The sequence below is a fragment of the Arachis hypogaea genome, chromosome 1 (assembly GCF_003086295.3).
Source record: "Arachis hypogaea cultivar Tifrunner chromosome 1, arahy.Tifrunner.gnm2.J5K5, whole genome shotgun sequence".
NCBI classification, from domain to species: Eukaryota; Viridiplantae; Streptophyta; class Magnoliopsida; order Fabales; family Fabaceae; genus Arachis; species Arachis hypogaea.
Window position 1 is genome coordinate 111,760,726 of NC_092036.1, and position 26,308 is coordinate 111,787,033.

The 26,308-nt window shown below is 31.4% G+C and overlaps 4 protein-coding genes across 4 annotated transcripts; 1 reads left to right on the top strand and 3 right to left on the bottom strand.

The window, feature by feature from the left end:
• Window positions 1–1,713: 1,713 nt before the first annotated feature.
• On the top strand, window positions 1,714–3,586 carry LOC112710574 (mitochondrial outer membrane protein porin of 36 kDa). Its single transcript, XM_025762853.3, has 5 exons — window positions 1,714–1,926; window positions 2,097–2,183; window positions 2,277–2,338; window positions 2,434–2,660; window positions 2,993–3,586. The coding sequence occupies exons 1-5, from the start codon at window positions 1,878–1,880 to the stop codon at window positions 3,300–3,302; spliced, it is 735 nt and encodes a 244-aa protein (XP_025618638.1). The 5' UTR covers window positions 1,714–1,877; the 3' UTR covers window positions 3,303–3,586.
• Window positions 3,587–3,662: 76 nt separating this feature from the next.
• On the bottom strand, window positions 3,663–6,447 carry LOC112710562 (hypersensitive-induced reaction 1 protein). The gene is made up of 6 exons (XM_025762836.3): window positions 6,073–6,447; window positions 5,138–5,336; window positions 4,733–4,853; window positions 4,541–4,632; window positions 4,353–4,449; window positions 3,663–4,232 (listed from the first exon to the last, which is right to left on the bottom strand). The coding sequence occupies exons 2-6, from the start codon at window positions 5,324–5,326 to the stop codon at window positions 3,865–3,867; spliced, it is 867 nt and encodes a 288-aa protein (XP_025618621.1). The 5' UTR covers window positions 5,327–5,336; window positions 6,073–6,447; the 3' UTR covers window positions 3,663–3,864.
• A 738-nt stretch (window positions 6,448–7,185) lies between these two features.
• On the bottom strand, window positions 7,186–12,469 carry LOC112710585 (protein NRT1/ PTR FAMILY 4.6). Its single transcript, XM_025762870.3, has 5 exons — window positions 12,301–12,469; window positions 12,098–12,200; window positions 11,790–12,007; window positions 9,157–9,603; window positions 7,186–8,528 (listed from the first exon to the last, which is right to left on the bottom strand). Exons 1-5 carry the CDS (start codon window positions 12,301–12,303, stop codon window positions 7,560–7,562), a joined length of 1,740 nt encoding a protein of 579 aa, XP_025618655.1. The 5' UTR covers window positions 12,304–12,469; the 3' UTR covers window positions 7,186–7,559.
• An 8,373-nt stretch (window positions 12,470–20,842) lies between these two features.
• Window positions 20,843–21,604, bottom strand: LOC112775190 (uncharacterized). Its single transcript, XM_025818713.1, has one exon. The coding sequence runs from the start codon at window positions 21,602–21,604 to the stop codon at window positions 20,843–20,845; it is 762 nt and encodes a 253-aa protein (XP_025674498.1).
• Window positions 21,605–26,308: the final 4,704 nt, after the last annotated feature.

Consider the following 26,308-nt stretch of genomic DNA (forward strand, 5'->3'; position numbering starts at 1 on the left):
TTTCTAAAAAGACGTACCCTGCCTCTGCACACAGTATATGCCACTCTCTCTAGTGTGGAAACCAGTCATGAGTATTTGCTGTCAAGATTTTCTCAATGATTTTTTGTGTGGATTGCAATGAGCAATGCAATCTAATCCATACCCTAATATTGTATGCGTAAAACATATGGGGAAGTGTGGCAAATTAGGATTATCAACCATGAAATTGATAGTAAAAGACGTTGATTTGATAATTTAAAAAAGGTTAATAAATAAGGATTATGAACCATGAACTTGGGTTATGGCTAGGCGTGGACAGCGGAAACTAGTATTTTATTTTTTTTTGCTTGAAAAGGGGCATTGACTGTTGTGGATGTCCAAGGAACCAAGAGTGATGCCATGCTCCAAGATTTGTTTATTGCTAGTAGAGTAGTAGTAGTATTTTAGTAGGTTGCAAATCTTTGTCTCCCATACAAGACAATTACAAGTTGGACACCCCTAGCCCTAAGATCCTGGTGATATGTCCTTAACATTTGAGTAAATGTTAAGTGTATATTTTGTGTCTACTTAAACTACTTATGCATCACATGCACTGGTAAAAAAATAAATTAAGCTGCAGTAGTATGGTACTTCCAGGAAATTTACCACGTCTTTTTAGGCTTTTTTTTTTCTTTCTTTTCATGGATTGGACCGTTTTAGGTCTTATATTGGAACTTTATTGCAAAACCCTTCGGTAAATTTGGGCTTCACCAAACAGTAACCTTTATTGCCCAGTGTTGATAATTGGCTAGTCACTCATTGTCTTTGATTATTTTCATCTGAATGACCATAATTTACTTTGGGTCAAAGTAACAAAATATTTGGGCCTCTGGCTCCTTTGTATATATATAAAAAAAAGTAACAAAATATTTAAATACTGTTTGAAAATTTAAATAGAATTTTTTAACTTATTACTACAAGCTTGATTATGATATCTTCATTATTGATTTTAATTATAACAGGATATGATAAATGATAACCTATGCCAAATCAGAAAGTGGTAGAGAAATCATAAATCCTAAACTAAATGTGTCAGTAATCTAGGTCTCAGTGTCTCACACATAAAAGAATTGACAAAGCATGGAACTTATTTTTGTTTGAGAAAGTTATTGCAACATTCTCTTGTGAAATCGTTTCAGTGGCAGTGCATTGTTCAAACTTCACACCATAGTAACCATGACTTCGAGGTTACTCAATCATTAACACGAGAGCTATTGTGTACCCTGATTAAGAACAAGCGCAACGGTAGAGAAAATCAGAGTAATGCCTAAGGATTTGTCCCATTCATAACAATCATAAAGCTCATTAGAACTAATTAATTATTTTAGTAATATTTTAGCATAGTAGTAGTTAAACAACGACAAATTGTTTCCAAATAATATAATATTATATCTAAAAATATTAATAACCATATAGTCAGCTTAACCTTAAAGTAATAATCATTGAATAATATAATGGTTAGCCGTTAAAATTTCCATTTCTTTTGTTGTATGAAACATAAATAACAACCCTATTTAAGGACAATAGAAAATGTACAAGAGGCAGAGTTCAGAAGTATCAGTGTTTGTCTATAACCTAAGGTTAAGTCTTACTCTCTCTATTTTGTTATTGTCTTTTTTTGTACGAAATATTAGTCACTATTGGTTCATGGAAATTTCGTTTTATACAGGAATTTAAACACAGGTGGGTCTATTTTTTTTGTACAAGAGGAAACTTCCCTTTGCCACAATATTTGATCCTAATAAATACTTGGGTCAATAAATCATAGAGGTGAAGAAACACTCTCTCACTCACTCACACCGAAGAAAAAAAAAAGAGAAAAAAGAAAAAAAAAAAAAAAACAAAAGAATTTTAGCAAAATGAGCAAGTGTCCCGGGATATATTTTGATATTGGGAAGAAGGCCAGAGGTTTTGTCAAATCGTATATATATATATATATATATATATATATATATATATATATATATATATATATATATATTTTTTTTTTTTTTTTTTTTTTTTTTCTAAAAGAAATATCTTATGAATCCTGATATGGTGCAGTAATGTGACTCATATTTTGTTTACTTTTGTGGTAGGTGTTCTTCAAAAGGACTATGCTCATCAATCACCAATTCACTTTCACTACCAGTTCATGGACTGGAATGTAGACCTCTCTTGTCAAGGTAATGTAAATAATTAATCAATATTTGTTCATTTATTAGGATATAATTAAGTTGCACTGAGGAAACCAATTCATATCATTTTATCTGATGCAGTAGAAGAAATTGTACCTGGATTCAGGAGCCTTTTCAACTGTACCATACCTGATTCTGGAAAGGTAAAAAGAAAAAACTACCTTTGACTTGTCCATGTACTAATCAGTATCATCATTATTTCTTTGATTTTATTGCATCTTACTATATGGATTCTTAGGTGGAACTACAATATTTGAACAACTTCAGTGGAGTTACTGGATGTATTGGATTAGTAGGAAACTCAAATGGAGGATATGACCCTGCTGTAAATATCTCAGGCCTTGTAGGAACAAGCACTGTCTCCCTTGGAGCCAATGTCGCTTTCGACATAGCATCAAGAACAATCAACAAATTTAATGCAGGCTTAAACTTCAACACTGCCTTCCTTATTGCTTCCTTAACCTTGTAAGCTATCCTACAATTCAGACTATGCTTTTAAATTGTGGTTGCAGTTGCGATTTTACTAAAGAGAAATCATAGTATACCAACTTTTAGTTAGTTAATATTAGCCAACTTTACTGTTTAGGTTTATAATTCAGGATTCAAGGTTAAAAGTTTATGATTCAGGGTCTAGAATTTAAGATAAGTAAAATAATTTATAAAAAAGTTGGCTGATAATAGCTGAAAAAAGTTGGTTATCTAGCGTTACTCCTCAGTATTCTTCTATTTCTTTCTTCACAAGCCTAATGAAGATTGTGTCAAATTATTGTGCCAAACTGAAGATTTGTGTTATGCAGAAATGACAAATTTGACAATGTAAAAGCCTCATGTTATCATGAAGTGAATCCTCTGACCAAGACAGCTATTGCAGCAGAGCTGAGGCATAGCTTTTCGGAAAGCGAGACTGGTGTTACCATTGGTGCTCAACATGCTTTCTTACCGGACACATTGGTGAAGGCTCGGCTGGATAGTACTGGCAAGGTTGGCGCGCTCATTCAACAAGGTTTCTTGCAGAGATTTTTTGTAACTATGGCTGGGGAAATGGATTTTACATCCATAAATGATAAGGCTCCTAAAATTGGAGTCTCTCTGGCTCTAACACCTTAATAATTTTCCAGGGACATGAGTTCGGATTCAATTGAGAGGTTGTTCCTTTTTAAGGAAGATGAGTTCACTTTCTTTTCTCATATGTCAAAATTAGATAAATTGGTAGAATTGTAGTAGCTTCCATGTTTGTTCTCTATTATTTGGTTTTGGATAATTGATAATTCTACTACTTGTAAAGGGGGGAGGCAGGTTCATATTTCTTCATGAAAGATTGAACACTCAGATGCATGTTGCAATAAAAAATACTGTAACATAACTTGCTACATAAAGCTGTAATTTAAATAGAGGCATTGGCCACTAGAAGCATTTTTCATTTGTGCAAAAAAAAAAAAAAAAATTGATTGTGAAGTAGCATACTACTAAATTCAACAATTAGGCTAATTTTATGGATACTAGATGGTGCATCATTCCTTATATTATCATTTTATATATATTTATTTACATTCTGGTTGAACACCAATCAGAACCTTGTTACTGAGTATGAAACTATATCACATTGCACACTGCACATAAAAGAAAATCATAGGTATATATATATTGCATCACCATATTCCCATGCAAACTACTCATGTGTCTGATGATGAGAAGCCTGAAGAAGTCCATCGCGAATCTGCGTAGCTACATCACGAACCGCGCCAGGTCCGTGTGGAATGAACACAGCAGAGGACTTGGAGGCAGCACCAATTTCTTTCATAGTATCAAAATATTGCGTGACAAGGACCATATCCATGACATCTTTCGCAGTTGTCCCCGGTACATTAACTGAGAATCCAAGAACACTGTCTCTCAAACCATCCACAATGGCTTGGCGTTGGCGAGCAATACCCAGCCCGGAGAGGTATTTAGACTCTGCCTCGCCCTCGGCTCGCTTAATTTGCAAGATCTTCTCTGCCTCGGCTTTCTCAGTCGCGGCCACCCTCAATCTTGCAGCTGATCAAAGACAGAATAAACAAGCATATACTATTAGGCATAGAGAGAAACTTTATATGACAAAAAAACATGCTGTAAGAAAACTCATTATCTTATAAATTGAAAAACAAAAAGGTATACCAGCATTGATTTCATTCATTGCTCTCTTCACATGCTCATCTGGCTCTATGTCAACAATCAATGTTTGAACAATTTCATATCCATATGCTGACATAGCCTGTTATAGCCATGAAATCATCAGATTCATATTTGCATCAGTTCATACTTTACAATATCAGTAAAATACTAATTAAATAAAATCATGAAACCTTCTCAAGTCCTTGTTCCACAGCTCTGGCAATATCATTTTTCTGCTCAAAAGTATCATCTAAGTTGAGTTTTGGAACACTCGCCCTAATCACTGCAATCAAAATAGCAATGTCACAATATCACAATAGATGATAGTTTATCTTCTTAACCACAATGTGCTTCTTAGTGTATAGTAGTGTTATGATTTATACCATCGAAAACATAGGCTTGAATTTGGCTCTTGGTATTGCTAAGTTTGTAAAAAGCATCACTGGCTTTGTCTGCCAGGGCTCGATATTGAATAGAAGCAACAACGTTGACAAATACATTGTCCTGTAAGCCCAAAACAAAAAAAAAGGCCAAAACCAATCAAGTGTAATTCAATAGAAAATTATACAGAACAACATGTTATTATGCATAGAATTAATTATTCAAAAAAAGTAGACTGAAAATCTCTCAAATTGATTTCTTTTTGTTAAGAAAATTTAACAAAAACACTTTTGTTAACTACAAAATATTGTGGTTAATAAAAAATATTGTAAAAATGGTAAAAGTATGACCTTTTTAATTTTGCAATATAATTTAGTTACAACCAAAGTATGAAACAAGAGCAAAACCTTTGTCTTAGTCTCACAGCGAACATCCAACTGCTGCAGGCGGAGAGAGAGATGACCGGCAAGCCGGTCTCCGGTGACCCATGGTATGCAATGGCACCCTGGCTCGAGAACTTCTTCAAACTTTCCAAATCTTTCTTTTATAACCACCGTTGATTGTTCAACTACCACACAACAGAAAAGATTCCCCATTTGCTCTTAACTGTAACAATTCAAAAATCCTATCATTCTCTAGGATCATGTTCCCTCCTCCTATCAGCTTAAAAATAACTATTTATATTGCTTTATCTTATGAGCTTATGCTTTTGGAATAAATGGTTTTATGAAATAGTATTAAAATTCTATGTCCAAAGAGTTAAGAGTTCAATTTTTGGTGAACCCAAAAATGTAAAAAATAGCATAACAATTAAAAAGAGGAAAAAAAGCCGCAAAAATCAAGCAAACTGTGTTAGAGTCATGTTGCCTACAAAATCCCAACCAAATCAATGTTCATCATGGTAACAAAATAAAACCCCTACAAAAACCCCTTTTGTTTCAATTGGTGCATTCATGCACTAGAAGTGAGGCACATTTATCAAGGAATAATTGAGTGCACCATTCAACAAAACAGAAGGCAACATGAATAAACTTTGAGTTTAATCCAAAGATCACCAAAATCAGATAGGAATTAGTTGAAAGAAATAAAGAAAAAGTTTGAACAAAACAATAAATAAAATGAACTGTTATGCAGGAAAGAAAACAAAATGGCAAATCAAAATTCACCTTCCGACAAGGATTCCCAAATATTAACAAGTTATGAAACCATTAGCAATCTCATATAATCATTGCATCTTAACTCTTAAGTTATCTGCACTAGTGAGATTATGTTGATCCAAAACTGTACATAAGAATTTAACAGACAAACATAATTAATGACTCAAGATTCATCAAAACAATACCTCAAAATTATAGATAGGCTTTGAAAAGCTGATTTGATGAAAGAACTGAGAAGGCTCTCTCTCTTTGATAACTACTTAATTGGGATTCGGGAAAGAGAGAATTTCATGTACAGTTAACTTAAATTACAAGCGAATCGACAATTACATTACATCCTAATCCTATTCTTGATATTCATGTTCATTAACTATGGCAAAATTTGTTTTCTAACCATATATTATTCTATTGGAATACATATAAAAAACAAATTAGTAACACTGTCTATGAATAAAATTTTATAGCTAACTAAAATGACAAACAAATCCAGCTAAGTTAGCTATCATGTTGTCACAACCTAGAAAAGTATAGGCACTTGGAGATGAAAACTTCAAAGGGATAGAGGTATATGACAGTTGTGACTGTTTAAATAATCTGCCGAATAATTGAACCTATGTTCTGATTATTAGAGGCAATTGAAGCTAAATGACAAAGGTGGCAAAGCATAATTAAATTGTTAAGATTCGCCCGAAATCAGATAAAGCATCTTTTCACTGCAAACAAACAGTGTAACGCATAGTGAAATTGAGCTACAATGCAAGGTAGCTATGAGTTATTTACTAGGGTTTTTTTTAACAAAAAAAAAATCCGTGATCTTTATCTCTCACTCTAAAAGAAAAAAAATATATATAGTTTTGTATTGGATAAACTAGTTTACTTTGCCAAATATGGTTGAGGATTACATTTATTGTCTTTGGCGGAACCATAATTATTAAATTCGGATTGGACCAGATTGTTTAACCGAAAAACTAGTGGCTCGGTTTAATTTTTTTTTTTTTTTTTTTGGTGAGAGCTCGGTTTAATATTTTGATCATTGAAACAAGTGAACTGGTCAACTTCAATAAAATCATTGTGAATCCTCTCTGAATCAGAATAATCAAACCACACACTGATATTAGCATTATAAGTTAATGAAAGCTAAAAATATTGTAAGTTAATTTTTCTTTTAAAAAAAGTTAAAATTAATTTATAAAATTTGAACTTTTAGTGTTAGAAATTTAGAATTCTATTTCCAAATTCCAACAGTAGCTAGTGAATTTGTAGTTGGATTGGATAATATTTCTCAAATGGCCACAAGCTAAGATAAGGTATAATAATATTAGTTACAAGCAAGGTATAATACCAAACTATCAATTATATTGTTCCATGCAAACACCTCAACTCTCAAATCTCTTGCCCTTATTATTCAACATTCCATGGAAGCTAGTAAGGATTCACACCTAATACATAAATAACTAGTCTCGAAAAATTTCTTTAAACGAGTTAAATTTATCATATTACTTTCTAGACACGTTCACATAAAAATTGATGAATCCATGAATAGCAAATGCTTCGTAAATAAAGCTAATCATGAAACTCATTATTATTGTAAATAACCGTGTTTAAAGTTGATATGATAAAGTTGAAGAAGCTGCAAGAAATCAAAGCACTGATCTAGGTGGTGGTATGATTATCATATTTGTGTTGTGTATTTGTAGGAAGAAGCCCAGAATAGATAGTGAAGAAAGTTGATTCCACTAAGAACACAGAGAAACCAGTAAAACCTCTCAAGATGATAGTGATTCAAGTTGGAACCCAACAACCATGGCGTGTGTCCAACCACACTTGTGACCTTGTTAATGAGCGAAACAAGAACAGTGCTGGAGTAATAACCCATGGCAAGAGAAGCCCAAGAAAGCGCGGTTGCAAGAGACCTCATGCTCCATGGCGCTTCAGTGAAGAAGAACTCCATCATCCCAGCAAGAGTGAAAAGATCAGCAGAGCCAAGAAACAAGTACTGTAACGCCACCCACAAGAACGTTATGGGAAGAGGCTCCGTTGAATCCGTTAGAGCATGAATCAACGCCGTTTTCTTTCTCTTTGTTTCGACTAACGCGGCAACTGCCATGGCCACAATGGAAAGAACCAACCCTGTTCCAATTCTTTGTAAATGCGTGATTCCGGTTTCGGTTCTGGTTATTTTTCTTGCGAATGGGAGGATGGCGTGGTCGTACATGGGGGCAAGAACCATGATGAAGAGAACTGGGAATACAGGGAGAGAAGCTGGTGGGACCTTGAAGGAACCAAGATTTGTGTCCATGGTGGATGATTGTTGGATTGAGAAGGTGGAAAGTTGAGCTAGGCAACAGTTTAGCATTATGGTTGACATGAAAATGGGGAGGATTCTTAGGACTACTTTGACTTCTTCAACTTCCTTCACTGTGCATTGGAGCATTGGGTGGCATGGTTGTGATGTCACTGCTCTGTTCAGGAATTTGAGGCTCTCTGATAACGGGCTTTGATGATGATATTGATGATCTTCTTTGACATTGTTGTTGGTTTCCTCTGTTTCAAGTATTTCAGATGGGCTCATGTTCATTATAGCATTGCTTGAGTTCTTCCCTGCTTTGCACCACTTGTCGCAAATTGCTGCTGCAATTACCTGATTGTGTTTCATTTTAGTTTATTCACTGAACTTTATATCTATATATATATATATATATATATATATATATATATATATATATATATATATATATATATAGTAGGTTGTTTTAGTTTTTTCCGGATCAATTATTTTTTAATTATTATCAACCATCCTACCAACTAAAAATTAGTCGTGAAATTAACAATTCGCACAAAATATGTACTAAAAAACTTTATATTATTAAAAGTGTGTAAAACAAATATATTAGAAATATGTGAAACAAATATTATTCACATAATATTTTTTATTATTATATTTTATCTTATATATATGAAATTAACTAATTCAAATGTCAAATATTAAAAAGATCGCGTGTATATAAAATATTAATCATTAAATTAGTCATATATATTTATACATAAATATATATTATTAATTTATTTTTAATATGTATTTTATATTTAGTGATTAATTTATTGTGCAATGGTTGCAGTTTAATGATATGACATGAAATGTAATATTCGGTCAATGTCATCTCAGTAACGATACACTTAAATTTTTTGAAAGACTATTATAGTGATATAATTGTAAGAAGTAAATTAATATTATTGAAAATATATATAAACGGTTAGAGTATATAAACCTTGAGCATGGTTGTGATGGGGCTTCCAACAGGAAGCTTGTTCCTGTACTTGTGAGAACCAAGAAGAAAAAGTGGAATAGAGATCAATATTGATGCAGTTGAGACACCCAAACCCCATTGCCAACCCTTGTTGTCTTCAATCCAAACCACAACAGTGACTGCAATCAAAGCACCACATGAGAGGCTAAACACATAGTAATTAAAGAATGAAGACCTCTGCTTCCTTCCCTCTGCTGTGCTCTCGTCAAACTGCTCTGCACCGTGCGGAGGAAGCGATCCTTTGATGCCGCCGACGCCGAGCGCCACCAGATACAGCCCTGCAAATAGCATAGCTGCATCTCCACCACCGCCAACTTTCTCGCATGCACCACTGTTGGTGGTTCCCATGATGCAGCTTGGTGGTTTCAGTGCTGGTATATGAGCTTGTATTGTTAGAATTAGTAGACCCTGTTTCCATGCATGCATTCATTAATCATGTATAACTATTCATGTTTAAATCAACATTGATGAACTCACATGAAAATTATGTATGTGATCGATCTTGATTTGATTAATCCATGGTTCTGGGTTAAGTTTAGGGTTTTGCTAATTATAATAAAGAGGCTAACATAATTTAAAAATTGATTCAATTGGAATTTTGTTCTACATTATCTTATATCGAGTTGACTATTTTTTTATCATTGAATATAGTGTGAAACCAAAATTAATTAAATCTCATTCTCTATCTTGTAATTGAAAAATAAAAGTTTAATACATAAATATAGAAGAGCAAAGATAACGAGAATATTAGATGACTAATATTTTTTAATTTTTGCTTGAAGCAATACTAATGGATTCTCTATGTTTTTCACTAAATTATTGATTCTCTAATATTTTTCAAAATTAATATCAAAATATTTATCAATTTTGCACATAAAAATGGGGACACTAGCTGGGTTATGTCAAGCTTGAGCATAATGTAACTAAGTGTGGGGCTTGGAACTTTCATATGTGTGCATATTGTGGTATGTGTATCAGTGTATGTATATTTATCATGATTCTTTTGTCTTTAATCAATTTTGTTCTCCAATTTTACTTCACATTTGTATATATATTATGTGCCAGACCCACAGTATCTTACACATCAAGAACTAATTTATCGTAAATTTAAATTTTATTTAAGAATTTATCACTAATTAATGAATTACTAGATAAACCGAAGGAAATTTGAACTCCCAAATAATACAATATTAGAGGTAAGTATTAAAAAAAGAAAAAAACCCCATATATATCATTTATTTCTCTATCTTTCTCTTTTTCTATATCTTTTCACATTCTCACTGTGTATGCGAGCAACTAACTTATCTTAATAGCGAGTTAGCTAGGTTGAGTACTTTTGAAGCAGGGCAACATACATCAAGGTGGGGCTAGGCACCTTACTATGTGGAACCTATCAAAATGGGGACTACATATGGTTATCACGTGCTTTAATATATTTAATTGGTTGAATCATTAATCTAGAATTGACCTTCTAGATATTTCATAGCTGATTCTTCATATATTCCTTTTTAATTGGTTAATTTCGTTTATTTGGAAACTTATTGATCTTATTTTTAGAATATTTTATCTGCTCTATATAAATATTAGAATATTTTAAGTCACTATTTGATACTTATTATACTACTATTATTATTTACCTTCTTTATTTATTTTCTTTTTCATTCTTAGTATAATGAACTTCAAAATAAATACTAATACTAATCTATCTAAAAGCATGATCTATTGTGTGGTAATTAAACACCAAGCATGTGTATGTATTTATTTTATTAGTTTAATTATTTTATTGGTCTTTATAATTTTATTAAATTTATAATATAATTTTTATATATTTTTTAATTGATTTTTTATATTATTTTTAATTTTATAATTAGATTATTATTATTAGTATAAAAGATATTAAAATTAGTATAATATTTTTTTATAAATTAAAAGTATTCACAATTAAAAACCTAGCTAATTATATCTTTAAATACATATTTTTTGAAAGTAATATTCCACTAAATTTAATATTTTCGACTCAAAAATGATATAATTACAAAATTAAAAATAATGTAAAGATCTCATTAAAAGAAAAAAAAATATAAAGATCAAATTATAGAAATTAATAGAGTAATTTTTCATTCTATATATAATTAATAGTATTTGAAAAATATTAAGAGCTAATATTTTTACTAAAAAGAAATAGCTAATAATGTCTTAAATATAAAATAAATAAAAAATTGGTTACCTAGTATTTTTTTTAATAAAATAAGTATCACTAATTATATATATTAGATTCATCATTTAGTTTCTAAAAACATTATTATATATAGAAATAAAATTCTATTCGTATTATAACTATATATGTTTTATGGCTTAAGCTAATTGACCAATAACAAATAGTCTTAGATGAGTTATTATGGTATGACAGAAACTTATTTAACCCTGCTTTTACTTTGCCAATGATTATGTATGCATATGATATTCAAGCACCTAGTAATAACGGAAATAATCTTGAAGCATTTTCCTACAAAATCAACAATATTACTGGCCAACATAATTAAACACTACTAATAGTTGAGGGAATAAGAGAAGAAGGTTAACTATTATATTACCACAAATTCTATAGCAGCACTTATGAGATATATGGAATAAGTGGTGAAGAAAGCATCTGCAAGGAATCCACCAAGAATAGCAAGAAGAAAAGCTGTTCCCATGAAGTTTGTGACAATGTTGGCAGAGCTGGATGGCGAAAAGTGCATGAATTTGGACACGTACATAACAAGATTGCTTGCATTTGCAATATATGCTAGGTTCTCCAATACCTCCACCGCTGTAATTTAATTAATTTCTCATGTATAAAGTATCTAATAATTTTGTTAGAAAGACGATATATATTATGACGTCAGCAAAAGTAACTAACCTAAAACGAAGGAAGCTGCAAGCATTCCACCATGAACTCCTCTTATGGCAGGTCTGTTCCTCCAATCTATGTACCCTTCCCATACCTGCACCTGTGCTTCATCCTAAACAGTTTACAATATATATATAAGGTGTTAATTATTATAATAAGAACTAAGATATAAGAGTAAAGGATCGATCAGCGAAGGTTTTGAAGTGTGTTACCATGGCTAATATATCCGGTGAGTTTATCTTAATTAATGTTTATGAAGCTAATAATAAGGAAAAAAGATATAAAGTGGTGGCATGCACAATTATAATACTGCTACTTCTAGTACTAGTTCTTGATATATATTCTTCAAGAATGTGCTTTAATTTATTTCTGTTATATCTTGGAAGTGTGGTGAACAGATCTTGCATTTATAGCTGTGGCAAATGGAATTTATTACAGAAAGATCCATGGAAAGATCTAGATTCTAGACTTCATGAAAGCGACCTTTCTGATCTTTTCACCCTTACGTTGTGTGTTTGTTGGTGACCTTGACACTTTTCTACTGTGTCTCAACCTCTACTCTAATCTTGGTTTTCATATTGGTCTGATCTAGAGAGAAAAAGTATAGACATAGCTAGAGAGACATGCATGGAAAAAAAAAATATTAAAGAGTTATTAGAATTTATTATTTTTTATTAATTAATTATTAATATTTAAAAATATAGAATAAAATATGTTATTGAATAATTAAAAAAATTTAAAAAATTTTACTAAAAAAATTAAATTAATAATTAAATAATAATTAAAATAATAAATTCCGATGACTTCTAACACTTTTCTATAAAAAACTATGATGAGATTTTTTGTTTGGCGTTTGCTCTATATTTGTATGTGAGTGTTCTTCTTTTATATTATGTCATTAGTAAAATAGTAATTATATTCTGTATATGAATTGGTTAAATAGTTAATTTACTCACTTATATATTTATTAAATATTTAAATTTTATTTAATTTTATGTCTGTAATAATTTATTGATCAATAATAAATTTTTAAATAAAATTTAAATTTACACAAAATTAATTATTAACCTATCATATTAAAAAATATTATAAAAAATTAAAATATATATATTCCATATATGTCTATTTAACTATGTAAATTTCTTATATATGTTACCTGTTAATTTCGGTTGCTTATCGATAAGATATGATTATGATTACTACTAAAATTTTGTTAAGTAAATAATAACTTTTGTAAATAATATAAATAATTAGTTCTAAAATTGATTTAATAAAATAAAAAAATATTTTATCTTTAAATTATCTTTTAAATTTTAGTATTAGAATAAATATGTGTACATCTAGTAAATTGAATATTCACTCGTTATTAATTGTGTATGAGTAAACTAAATAAAAAAATTATATAACTAAAAATAATCAACATAATTATCTGCATATCTATTAAATTAAACATTCGACATATTTATTATTCATATTATTTAATATTTTTATTATTTACCTATACCTTTTTTATTACTATTGGAGAACAAAAATTAAACGAAATGATAGCAAATAAAACTCAATTAGCTAGAAAATTTGAGACATGATGAGGTGTTCACGGATGATATGCTATTATTCTATATATGCATATGCGCATGTGTTGTTGGGAGTTAAAAGGTGGCATTACATAATTGCGTGAAACAAAACCATGCAGCAAAAATATTTTCAAAGGAATATAATTCAATATTAGAGCATCACAAAGTGAGATACACAAATTCAATGGTTGCAAGCTAAGTGGACAACAAATTAGAAAAGGTCATAATTGTATGATGATTTTGTTTGTGAGGGTAAAGTTAGAAATAAAGAAATCTTGTGTTTTAATGAAATGGCTAGCTCTCTTCAAAAGCTTATTAAATTGATAGAAAGATACATATATAAATGATTTTATTTTTAATATATTTTTTAATGTAAATCCTTTTTTTTTTGCATAAAATTTTTTTATTTTAATTTGTCTTATACTATGCTAAAAAAAATTTTTAGGTTGTATAATTGAGATTGATTAGGACTTACTATTATATTTGATAACCAAAGACTAAAATTAATTAAAATGTCAATCTTAAGATACAAAATTTTAGTTCATTTAGTATTTTTAGAAAATAAAAACACAAAAAACTAAAATTTTTAGAGATAGAGACTGAAATTTTAATAATATTTTTTTAATAACTAAGAGTATTTTAGTAAATATTATTATTATTATTTTATTTCCGTATTTATCTTGAATTAAACAAGATACTAAGATATAATTCAGTGTTATATACTTTACACCAAACATAATATAGAAACCTAATTTAGTTCTAGTCTTTTAATTTCTATCTTTTAATCTCAATTTCCTTTTTAAATACAACCTTAAAATTCACAAAGAATGAAAATCTAAATTTGACCTTTTAATTGTAGAAATTTTGATATCATATTATAAAATATTTTTTAATTTAAATTTATAAAAAAATATATGAATAATTATATTTTAATATGTATATTTATTTTTTTAATAATAAAAATAACATATATGAATTAAATAAGACATTTTATTCAAAAATGGCCACACAACACACATATATGCCCTTATACAGTGGTTAGTCCATTGATGTGTGGCTTTATGATAAGCTGGAGATATGATAGATTTGTCTGCTTCAGATCAGAAGCTGTTAATTAGCCTCACATTTAAGTCTTTTTGACCAATAGGAAAATTAATAATAATGGAAGAGGGGACCATCCTTATTCTAAAATGTAAAATAATACACAACCTTGAAAATTAATTAATTAATAGTGTTTGTTTGAATTTGGGTACGTAAATAGTGATGGCGACTATGAATTGTATTTGTCAAGAGGCCATTGAAGGTCATGTGAATTTTGTCTCATTTTCAATTTTCTTAAAGAGAAGGGCTTTCAGTTATGGATTGTTCTCTATCTATCTGGGGTCACTTGAACAGCATTTTCGTATTCAATATATTGTATTCCCTTCTGCTTAGAGTATCCTTTTTTGGGACACTAGTGAGTAACCTCTATCCATGATCATATAAAAAATATGTGGATGTAGCTTTTTGGCATCCAAAATTGATGATATCCGAACTCTTTATGTTATTAAAGATATTAATATTAAGGGTAAAATATATTTTTTATCTCTAAAATTTGGTAAAAGTTTTAAAATTACTCTTAAGTTTTATTTTGTTTTAATTTTGTCCCATAAGTTTTCGATTTGCATCAAATATATTTCTGGCGGCTAAATTTTTAAAAAATTTAAGATCAATCTAACAATAATGCATGAGAATGATACTTGATTTGCTTGTGTTGATGGTTGTTCTTATGAAATTATTGTTGAATTGGTGTTAAATTTTTTGAAAAATTAGCCGTCGAGGGTATATTTGATGCAAATCGAAAATTTTTGGAACAAAATTGAAACAAAATAAAACTTAGGAGTATTTTTGAAACTTTTTGTCAAACTTCAAAAACAAAAAGTATACTTTACCCTAATATTAATTAGATAGTTAGAGACTTTTATATATACATTTCACAACTTATACTACAAGGAGTGCTTCGTTTAGAGTTAATATTCAAAACGACTATTGAAATTTGATTATCGATTCAATTTGGTCTTTTAATTTTCAATCGATTCAATTTGTATATATTAAAATTTTAAGACATGACTAATAAGCGGATAATTTATACGCTTTTTGGGATTGTTTTTAGGTAGTTTTTAGTATGATTTAGTTAGTTTTTAGTATATAATTATTAGTTTTTATGCAAAAATCACATTTCTGGACTTTACTACGAGTTTGTGTATTTTTCTGTGATTTCATGTATTTTCTGGCTGAAATTGAGGGACCTGAGCGAAAATCTGATTTAGAGGCTGAAAAAGGACTGAAGATGTTGTTGGATTCTGACCTCTCTACACTCGAAGTGGATTTTCTGGAGCTAAAAAAGCCCAATTGGCGCACTCTTAATTGCGTTAGAAAGTAGACATCTTGGGCTTTCCAATAATGTATAATAGTTACGTTCATACTTTGCCCGAGATTTGATAGCCCAAACTGGCGTTCCAAGTTAGCATAAAAATTCTAGCGTAAAACGCCCAAACTGGCATCAAAGCTGGCGTTTAACTCCAAGAGAAGCCTATGCACGTGAAAGCTTCAATGATCAGCCCAAGCACACACCAAGTGGGCCCCGGAAGTGGATTTCTGTATCATTTACTTATTTCTGTAAACCCTAGATTACTAGTTCTCTATAAATAGGACCTTTTACTATTGTATTTTCATCTTTTTAATCATCTGTGATCTGTTGATCATCTTTGATCTTGGGATCATGTCTTTGAACCCTTTTTCGATTGTTTCATGCTATTTGGGAGGCATGGCCATTCGGCCATGTCTAGACCTTGTTCTTATGTATTTTCAACGGTGGAGTTTCTACACCCCATAGATTAAGGTGTGGAGCTCTGCTGTTCCTCATGAATTAATGCAAGTACTATTATTTTTCCTTCAATTCACGCCTACTTCTTCTCCAAGATATACTCTTGTTCTTAATTCAGTTAAGTCAGAATGAAGGGGTGACCCGTGACAATCACCCAATCTTTGTTACTCGCTTAGCCAAGATCCGCGTGCCTGACAAACACAAAAGCGGTCTACATGAGGTTCAACGTAGTCATTGGACGCCAGCTAGAGTATACTCTCTTGGATATCTAATACAGGGGACCGAGTCTGTGAGATTAGTATCTTCGTAGTATAGGATAGAACCAGTGGCAGCATTCTTGGGATCCGAAAAGTCTAAACCTTGTCTGTAGTATTCCGAGTAGGATCCAGGATCCGGAAAGTATAAACCTTGTCTGTGGTATTCCGAGTATGATCTGGGAAGGGATGACTGTGACGAGTTTCAAACCTGCGAATGTTGGGCACAAGTGACAGTGCGCAAAAGGACAATGGTCCTATTCCGACGCTAGCGGGAACCGACAGATGATTAGCCCTGCAGTGACAGCGCAGATGGATTTTTTTTTCATCCTAGAGGATCATACAACTTGCCATGGAAGGAGGTAACACATGGTTGGAAGAAAGAAGTAGAAAAGCAGAGGTTCAGAAGCGACAAAGCATCTCCATACGCTTATCTGAAATTTCCACCAATGAATTACATAAGTATTTCTATCTTATTTTATGTTTTAATTACATTTTAATTATCAAAACCTCATAACCAATTTAATCTGCCTGACTGAGATTTACAAGGTGCCCATAGCTTGCTTCAAGCCGACAATCTCCGTGGGATCGACCCTTACTCACGTAAGGTATTACGTGGACGACCCAGTGCACTTGTTGGTCAGCTGCACGAAGTTGTGTATCACAATTTCGTGTACCAACGACTCAAGTTGGCTTTTTGGTTCATTTTCGTCACTGAATAAATGATGTAGCAGGTTTAGTTGGCACCTGATTTAGTCTCTCATCATTAATTCTAAAGCACACACCCCATACTCTAATTTCTCTCATTCTCAGTCTCTCACAAACAGCTGAGAGCTCATTGCTCACTCCTAGACACCACCACGCCATCAAAGCTCACCTCAGCGACTTGGCCCACCTCCATTCACTGCCAATGCACACTCGCCACTGTCGTCGTGTTTCTCGCTAAATCCTCGGCATCGTGAGTTCGGGTGTCGCCACTCTTCTCCATCTGTGCTCGACTACTAGCATCTCAGCCTCGCTGCACCTCTGTCGGTGAGTGCTTGAGGCCTCGAGCTATCCTTCTTAGTTCCTGCAGCGTGTTGTTGTCGTATGCCATCACTGCATACAACCAAATGCCTCGTTTGCTTGCGAAAATTGCCTAAGTTGTTCGGGTCTCACCGCGCCTCCCTCCGCCAATGAGTGCTCGAATTGTGCGTGGTTGTTGTGCTGTTCGTCGCCCGTGGTTATTGCTGCTTGCACTGCATTGTTCGTCTACCTGCATTGCTCGATTCTTTCATTGCAACAACAATGAACAGATAAACTTTTGTTTTCACTTATTCTAATATTCTATATTAATTTTTAATAATTGATTTATTGATGTTATTTTTGTTAATTTTATTGTTGATTGATTTATGAATTTGATTAGAATATAACAAAAAAAAGAATATTCAAGTAAAGACTTTTGGACTTTCATATTAAAGATCAATAAAAGAGTAATGAAATTTTATTGTTGAAGCTTGATTTAACATATTCAACAAGTTTAAGTAGACGAATCAAATAAATTATGTTTTGTATAACTATTACTTTAATATGCTCGAAAATTGAAAATTTTTTGTAAATAAGTTGGAGGAGGTGAGAGAGATTATGCTGAAAGTGAGGTATGATTCCACCTTTATCCACCATTATTATAGGTCTCAATCTTGTGGAGAGTGTTATCATATCTGCAGGGGCGAAGCTCGAACTTCTTTTAGGAGGGGACTAACATATAAAATATAACTAAATAGAGAACAAAAAATAAAATTAGGAAGGGGCCAAATTATAAAATTAGAAGACTTTATAAGTAAAATTTATTTATTTGGGAGGGGCCATTGCCCCCTTTCATGTATACTAAGCTTCGTCCTTGCATATCGGCACATAAATTAAATTCACAAATTGAGAGAGTAATAAATTAATCAAATAAGAAGAGAAGAAAATAATCCAATTAAAAACGACACTTTAAAAGAAATTCGATGCGTGCCACGTTATTTTTTTAGTGATAAAAATAGACGAAAGGATTAACTTAAATCACATTTTAAAATTTCAAAATATAAATTAAATCAATTAAAAAATTAAAAACTTAAATTGAATAAAAATCAAATTTCAAGAATATTTTGAATATTAAACCGCTTCACTTATAACATTTTTCTTTTTTTATTGTTATATATATATATATATATATATACTTATTTAGCAAGATATCATCAAAGTTTTCATCATCTATCTTAAAAAAAGGCAATTCACCAAAATAAAATATTTAAGTTTCAATATTACCAAAAAATACAAATTTTGATGTTTTAGGACGAAAATGCAATTTTTTCTAATTCTATATAATCCGTAGAAAGGGTACCATAGATTTTGAATGAACGTAAATCGTGGTTGGGATTCCACGATTTACGTTGAAACGCCAATGCATGAAAACTGTGGTAGGAGTTCTACGGTTTCTATTTGAATGTGTAATGAGCATAAACCGTGGAAGGGGTCCAGCGATTTATGCTCTACTATAAATACGTGAAAGGGGTGCAGCAGATTATTCAATTCAAAACACTTTCAACTTTAGTGAGAGAAAGTGGAGTTTCTAGAAAGAGGAAGAATAGGAAAAGTTGAGTGTTTGAAAATTTTCTTGGGCCGGGATCATGGTAGACAAACGCAGTCTTTATCTAAATGATGTTGCTCACGTAACCGGCAACATCAACGAAGAGGTAAGCCTGCTATATTTTATTCATTTTATTTCATTTAATAGAGAAATGTAGGTTACGGATTAGGATTATTTAGGTTTAGGATTAGGATTATTTAGGATTAGGATTTGTTAATTAGGACTAGGATTTTGAAATTAGGAGATAGGTCCAAATGTTTAAGTAGAGTATTGTTTCTCTCGTAACTAAAACATAGGGTTCAAACTCAAATTTGATGTTTTCTAAGCGTTCATGTTTGAAAACAAAGTTTTGAAATTTGAACTTTTAAACATGTAGGTTTAAAAAGTAGATTTTGTAAGTTGAACCTCGTGGTTATATTTTCACTCTTAAATTTAAAAAATTATAAGTGTTTTTTTAGCTTTGTTGAACGTTCGATTTAGATTATATCATATTATGTTTAGTAATTGCTTATGTTGAATTAAAGATTCATGTCTTATATTATAGCCTTATTAATTTGAACATAGAATTGTTGTTAGTGATGCAATCTCACTTGATTTTTGGTTTTTCATCTCACCTGCTACAGCCTAGTAGGTGCATCACTAGTGTCCGGAGGTAACAGAACATGCCTTTGCATGACAGGATCATACCGTATCTGGAGAAGGCAGGTCTGTACTACCTGGCGAGGCTCAACACGAGGTGGTTCTGGTTGGATGAACCCCTCGTCAGCGCATTAATTGAGAGGTGGCGTCCTGAGATGCACACCTTTTATATGCCATTTGGGGAGTGCATCATCACGCTGCAGGATGTTGCATACCAGCTGCGGTTGCCCGTGGATGGTTTGCCTGTATCCGGTTGCCTGACAGATTTTGAGAAGTTGACGGAGGATGGCCGAACCACTTGGGAGTGGTTTCAAGAACTCTTTGGCGAGCTTCCCCCACCGAATAAGGTGAAGCAGTTTACGGTTCACTTCACCTAGTTTCATGAGAGATTCAAGGTGCTGCCCAAGGATGCCACTGAGGATACTATACGGATATATGCACGGGCCTATATTATGATGCTGCTATCTACTCAGTTGTTCGGTGATAAGAGTGGAAATCGGGTTCATATTTGGTGGTTGCCCTTTGTGGCGAGACTTGATGACATGGGCAGTTACAGTTGGGCTTCGGCAGCATTAGCCTGGCTATATTGATGTATATGTCGGGTTGCGAACAGGAATGTGACGAACTTGGCCGGCCCACTCCAGTTACTGCCGTCGTGAATCTTCTGGCAATTTTCTAGTCTCAGATCGCGTGGATTCAACGATTTTTCTTTTCCGTTAGCTTCCAGGTATCGATACTCAAGAAAATTAGAAATTCGGTTTTCTTTTTTTAGGTTAAAGTAATTAACTTATCTGTTATCAGTTTATTTGATTATTTAACAATATCTTCGTTCCGGTGGGCCACGTATTTATCGACATTCGACCGTAGGGAGGAGAGAGTCACATGTTGATGCAAGTGGGATAAGAAAAAAATCCAAGATTCCGCATTCTCCCCCTCCACGAGAGAAAAGGCTACGGGCAAGATATTCGAGTTTCCATCTTGTGGGATTGCTAAAAGTAAAGTCCCACCATACTTCCCACAAAGATGAGTCCCGTCGATGCTAACTAATGGCTTGCAATGACTAAATGCTTCAATGCATGGAGGGAATGTCCAGAAAAGACGATGAAAGTACCTCGTAGACTCATCAATCTGATCACCAATACGCACCAGAGAAGTCTTCAGCACTGCCACGGTTTCGTCCCTCGTGGCTTGTACCCCTAGCATCCAACGTGGCAACTCGGCATAGGACTCCTCCCAATCCCCATATATCTGTGCAACGGCTTTCTGTTTTTCCATCCACACCTTCCTATAACTTGGCTTGAATCCATGCGTTGTCTCTGTAGCTTCTTGTAGCACCTTTATCGTAACCGCTGCATCCGCCTTCACCAATGGAAATATCCTGGCACAAATGACATGGTGATCGAGTTGTCGATGGTCGTTGGAAATCGACGTCGCCAAGCAAGTGTTAGGTCTGTTGTACCTTCTAACCTCGTAAGTACCCTTAGGCTGTCGAAGTGTGATGCGAATCAACCACGTGCAGTCATTCCCAAACTCTTTGCATCCCCTATGAAACTTTAGATGATCTGACTCCATCACTCGATACTGAACTCCACGACGGATGCTATAATCCTTAACACTCAACACAGCTTCCTCCTTAGTTTAGAAAGATTGGCCAATCTGAAAGTCTCCAGAAGGATTTCCCTTGTGTAACCCCTGCCTCCCAGAGGTGGGATCTATGTCTGGGTGCTGGCCGATTGCTTCGATATTCAACGTGGAGAAATGTGGCGGTTGTTGGCCTAAACCAGAACTCGATAGCCTCAGACATGCTGGTGGCGTCCTCGGAGTATCCTCCTTACTGTCTCCCAATATGTGATCTGGCTCATCATCCGGATCATCCTCTCGCATCGCATTCTCAATATGATCCGGCTCACCCTCACCAAATAGTCCAAGAATCAAACCAGGTGACCTAGCTGCCACTGGTGGAACAGATGGATGTTCAGCCAACAGACCACCAGCTGCAACGACAAGCATCGAAGTTAATGCACCCCCACTGTCATCGACTGAGGATTTGGCGCCGATACACCAGAACTATCAAAACCATCTTCCAACTTGGTAAAAAGCTTGTGTATTCTCACTTCCGAAAAACTGCGCCGACAATGAAACAAAATCACTATGTCTTCGTCCGACCCTATCACAAATGTTTCATACTGCACCCCAGCTGAAATAACCGCAATCGAAATCTTGTAAAACAGCTTCTTCACCCACTTGGACCCACACAACCCTGCCTTTTGCAAAATGCTCATCTTTAGTTCTGACAGAGTCATCGTGGAACGCACAAAAACACTAACTGGTTTTTTGTCAGTAAACTTAACTCCATGCCTTTCGCTTTTTTTAATTTTCCCAGAGTTGTGGACTAAGACCAAAAAACTCTCCTCACTCATTTTTGAACAAGTGAAAATCACTTTCTACATCACAATAGTTCTCCTGGGTGGGTATTTATAGGCGAAATAGGTCCATGCATAAACTGCTGAACCCCTACAGCGGTTTATGCTCATTGCACATTCAAACAGAAACCATGGAATCCCTACCACGGTTTTCATGCATTGGCGTTTCAACATAAACTGTGGAACCCCAACCACGGTTTGCGTTCATTCAAAATCCGTCGTACCCCTCCCACAGATTACATAGAATTAGGAAAAATTGCATTTTCGTATCAAGGATTCAAAAGTTGTAGTTTGGTAATATTGAAACTCAAAAATTTTATTTTAGTAAATTACCCTTAAAAAAATCTGCTTTGATATGGAGTTTTCATGAATCTCGTATTTTCTATCTTTTTTTTTTAAATTATTTAGTATTTTCTGTATGTCCAAGTTTAAATTTATTAAACACGAATAAATCTAATTAATTTAAAATTTAAATTTTAAAATTATAATTAATTTTTTTAATTTATTGTTTACATTACTAAAAAAAACGTTATTTTCCTCTACTTTCTCTTGTTTCTTATGCAGTTATACTCATTCTATGCCCCAACAATTATTATCAGGTTAATGCCCATCCCAAAACTTAAATAATCGTTCAAAAACTCACCCCATTTAAAGCGATCATATCAAATTGTCATCCCTGTTGGAAAATATTTTTTTTTTCTTTTACCAATTAATATTTAAGGAGCTCCGTACACTTCAAATTTCATAATAATTAATGTCCCTTACTGTGTGTTCAAATAACACTTACTCTATATATGATTGATTTATTATTTAATAATATTTAAAAAATAATATCTAAAATTATCTCATATATATAATATAATATTTATAATTTTATATACATAATATTTATAATTATATATTTATTATATTTAAAATTATATCATTATTTTAATAATAATTTATAAATATTAAATAAAATAACTTAAATTATTTAAACTAATTTTTTTATTGTTTTCCAATTATTTTCATTATGTCATGTCCAAGTTGAGTGGCCAAAAGCCCCTCACATAAATGGCTTGTACCTCACCATTGACCCTACCCCATTATTTCTACTATATATCCATATGCAATAGTTTCTTCTATCTCATCAAAGATAATTTATCTAAATAAAAATATTTAAAATTTATATTTATGTAAATATAATAATTTCAAATTGATTATATGCAAGTCTTATTTTAAATTTATACCAATCGCAAAATTTGTATCATATTTTATTATTTACATATAAATCCTAAAATTTTTATTACAGTTTATAAAAAAACGAATTTACACATAAACCATAAAATTTCTACCACTTTATGAAAAAGTCGATTTACATATAAATTATAAAATTTTTATCACGATTTACAAAGAATTATGTCTCTATATAAGAGAGAGAAAATTGGAATAGTATTTATTGTAGAAAAGATGATAAAATTATATTTTAGGTAGATTAAATATGTAAAAAGAAAATTGATAAAGTATTTAGTCAAAAAAATAGATGAAATAAAATACAGATGAATAAGGAATGAAAAGTAGAAAAAGATCTAAAAAGATCATCTATAAGATGATCAAATGATAATAGAATTTAACAGTATTATTTGATCTATATAATCGATCCTATTTAATAGGATAAGATTTTGTTATTGTTATTGTTGATATAAATAAGTCTAGATAATAAATAAATAATAAAAATGTCTTTATTGAGATAAATTAATTGTAATTTTTCTCTTAGTAACTATTATGTAAAGAGTGTTTATTAGGATTGATCAATCAATAAAAAATGTAAGTGCGAACCATCTTACTAAACTATAATTAGTTATTGTATCGTAAAAATGAAATACCGTGAACCATGTTAAAGTGATAGCAGTGGGGATTTTTTGAATGAAAGATAGAGGTAGGTAATGAAAATATTAAATAATATAAATAATAAATATATTAAATGTTTATTTTATTAGATATATGGATGATTATTTTAATATTAAAATTTAGATAATTAATTTAAAAATATAATATATTTTTATTTAATTAATAATTATTTATATTATTTAAAATGATTATTATTTATCTAGCATTTCCTTTTTTGAATTTAAGTGTGTGATTATGTACTAGTAAATCACGAATAGGTTCAGGTTTTTATCTGATTCATTTGGTTTTTATCTTATGATTTCAGATAGGAAATGATCTTTTTGTGAATAAAGAATTATATTTTTTTTTAATTGTTCTAGGCTTAGCTTCTAGCTGTATTTTTTTTAATTGTTCTAGACTTTGGATACTTAGGTTTATTTTAAAGAAATTTTTTAATAAAAAATAAAATGGAGTGAAAAATAAAAATTTATACTTAAATGTTTAAAAAATATATGCATCGTATATTATAATTTTTTTTAGGTTTTCCATTTATTCTAAAAGAATAATCTTTACCTTTTACCAAAATATTTTTTTTTAACCGTGATATTATCTTTATGTTAAGAAAAAAATAATTTTTTTACCAAAATAATTTTCTTCAGCTAGTATACATAGAGACGTAGTTTTTCATAAACTATGATAAGAATAGACAGTTTATGATCAAACATGTTTTTTCATAAATCGTAATAGAAGTTTTTCAGTTTATGTTAAATTTGTCTCTTCATAAATTATGGTAAAAATTTCATATAAATGGCAAAATATAATAGGAGTTCTGCAGTTTGTATAAATTTAAAATAGAACACACATATAATCAATTCAGAATTAGTGTATTTACATAAATATAAATTCTAATTATTTTATTTAAATAAATCGTCCTAACTTTATTTTATTACGAGAAAACATTTGCCTTTTGACATAATTAAAAAAAAACACACACACACGTAACTTTGTGGGAAGCATGAGAACACGGTTGCAGATGAATAGCCTGAAACTATTTGTCTTCTTCCCCACAATGTTTCCCACTCTTTTAGCGCGCTAATGGGTGCCATTCCATCTGTCCCTTGAACCCATGCCACAGTATAGTGATAGCTATGTCTTGTTGCATTATTGTACTGTGGATAAAGTTCATTATTAATTATCTGTGTTATATTATATATATATGCCGGATCAAATATATTTTATCTCTTGGAATTTTATTTATCCGATTAGAATATATCCATATGGATTTGGAATCAATTTGGTTAATTCAAGGGTTGCATATTGGATTCTTCTCGAGCAGTAGTACTTATATTTAAATTTATTCAAGTCTTATGAAAATAATAATAAAAGAAAAAACTTGTTTCGTCATAATATAATAAATATAAATAAATAGTATAAAGAATTAATTTTTAAATAATTTAAAATTTATGATTAAAATTTAGAATTCAAAATTTAAAATTTAAAATATTATATATATTTTCATTAATTTAATAATTAATTTTTAAAGAACATAAAATATTTTTATAAATTTATTGGTGTATATATATTGACTAAATTTATAAAAATATTTTATATATACTAAAAATTAATTATCAAATATATATATATATATATATATATATATATATAAACAACTTCTAAAATAATTAGGGTAAAATACACCATTAAATCAAACCCAACTCAATATTATACAATTCATCCAAATAAAAAAATGTTACATAGATCTCCCCAATCACCTTTCTATGAAAATCAAATGAATCAGATTAGATTTAATTCTCTATGTAAATTTAATCAGCCTGCTTCAATTTATGCATGCATGCATGTTGTCTTAATAAATCTAATCAGGCATGCATGCATGCTGTCCTAGACATGCATAAATCGAAACAAGCTGATTAAATTTGTAGAGAAAGTTAAAATACACAAAAACATATTTTTGACATTTGAAAAA

What these genes read in the sequence shown, in the direction of transcription:
- LOC112710574 (XM_025762853.3), top strand. Translation starts at nt 1,878, where the DNA reads ATGAGCAAGTGTCCCGGGATATATTTTGATATTGGGAAGAAGGCCAGA. An exon ending in TATTGGGAAGAAGGCCAGAG is followed by an intron (nt 1,927 to 2,096) that starts GTTTTGTCAAAT and finishes CTTTTGTGGTAG; the next exon opens with GTGTTCTTCAAAAGGACTAT. An exon ending in CTTATTGCTTCCTTAACCTT is followed by an intron (nt 2,661 to 2,992) that starts GTAAGCTATCCT and finishes TGTGTTATGCAG; the next exon opens with AAATGACAAATTTGACAATG.
- LOC112710562 (XM_025762836.3), bottom strand. Translation starts at nt 5,326, where the DNA reads ATGGGGAATCTTTTCTGTTGTGTGGTAGTTGAACAATCAACGGTGGTT. An exon ending in GCTGTGAGACTAAGACAAAG is followed by an intron (nt 4,854 to 5,137) that starts GTTTTGCTCTTG and finishes TTGGGCTTACAG; the next exon opens with GACAATGTATTTGTCAACGT. An exon ending in AATGAATGAAATCAATGCTG is followed by an intron (nt 4,233 to 4,352) that starts GTATACCTTTTT and finishes GTCTTTGATCAG; the next exon opens with CTGCAAGATTGAGGGTGGCC.
- LOC112710585 (XM_025762870.3), bottom strand. An exon ending in TGCAGCTTCCTTCGTTTTAG is followed by an intron (nt 12,008 to 12,097) that starts GTTAGTTACTTT and finishes ATTAAATTACAG; the next exon opens with CGGTGGAGGTATTGGAGAAC. An exon ending in CCATCACAACCATGCTCAAG is followed by an intron (nt 8,529 to 9,156) that starts GTTTATATACTC and finishes AAACACAATCAG; the next exon opens with GTAATTGCAGCAGCAATTTG.
- LOC112775190 (XM_025818713.1), bottom strand. Translation starts at nt 21,604, where the DNA reads ATGGAGTCAGATCATCTAAAGTTTCATAGGGGATGCAAAGAGTTTGGG.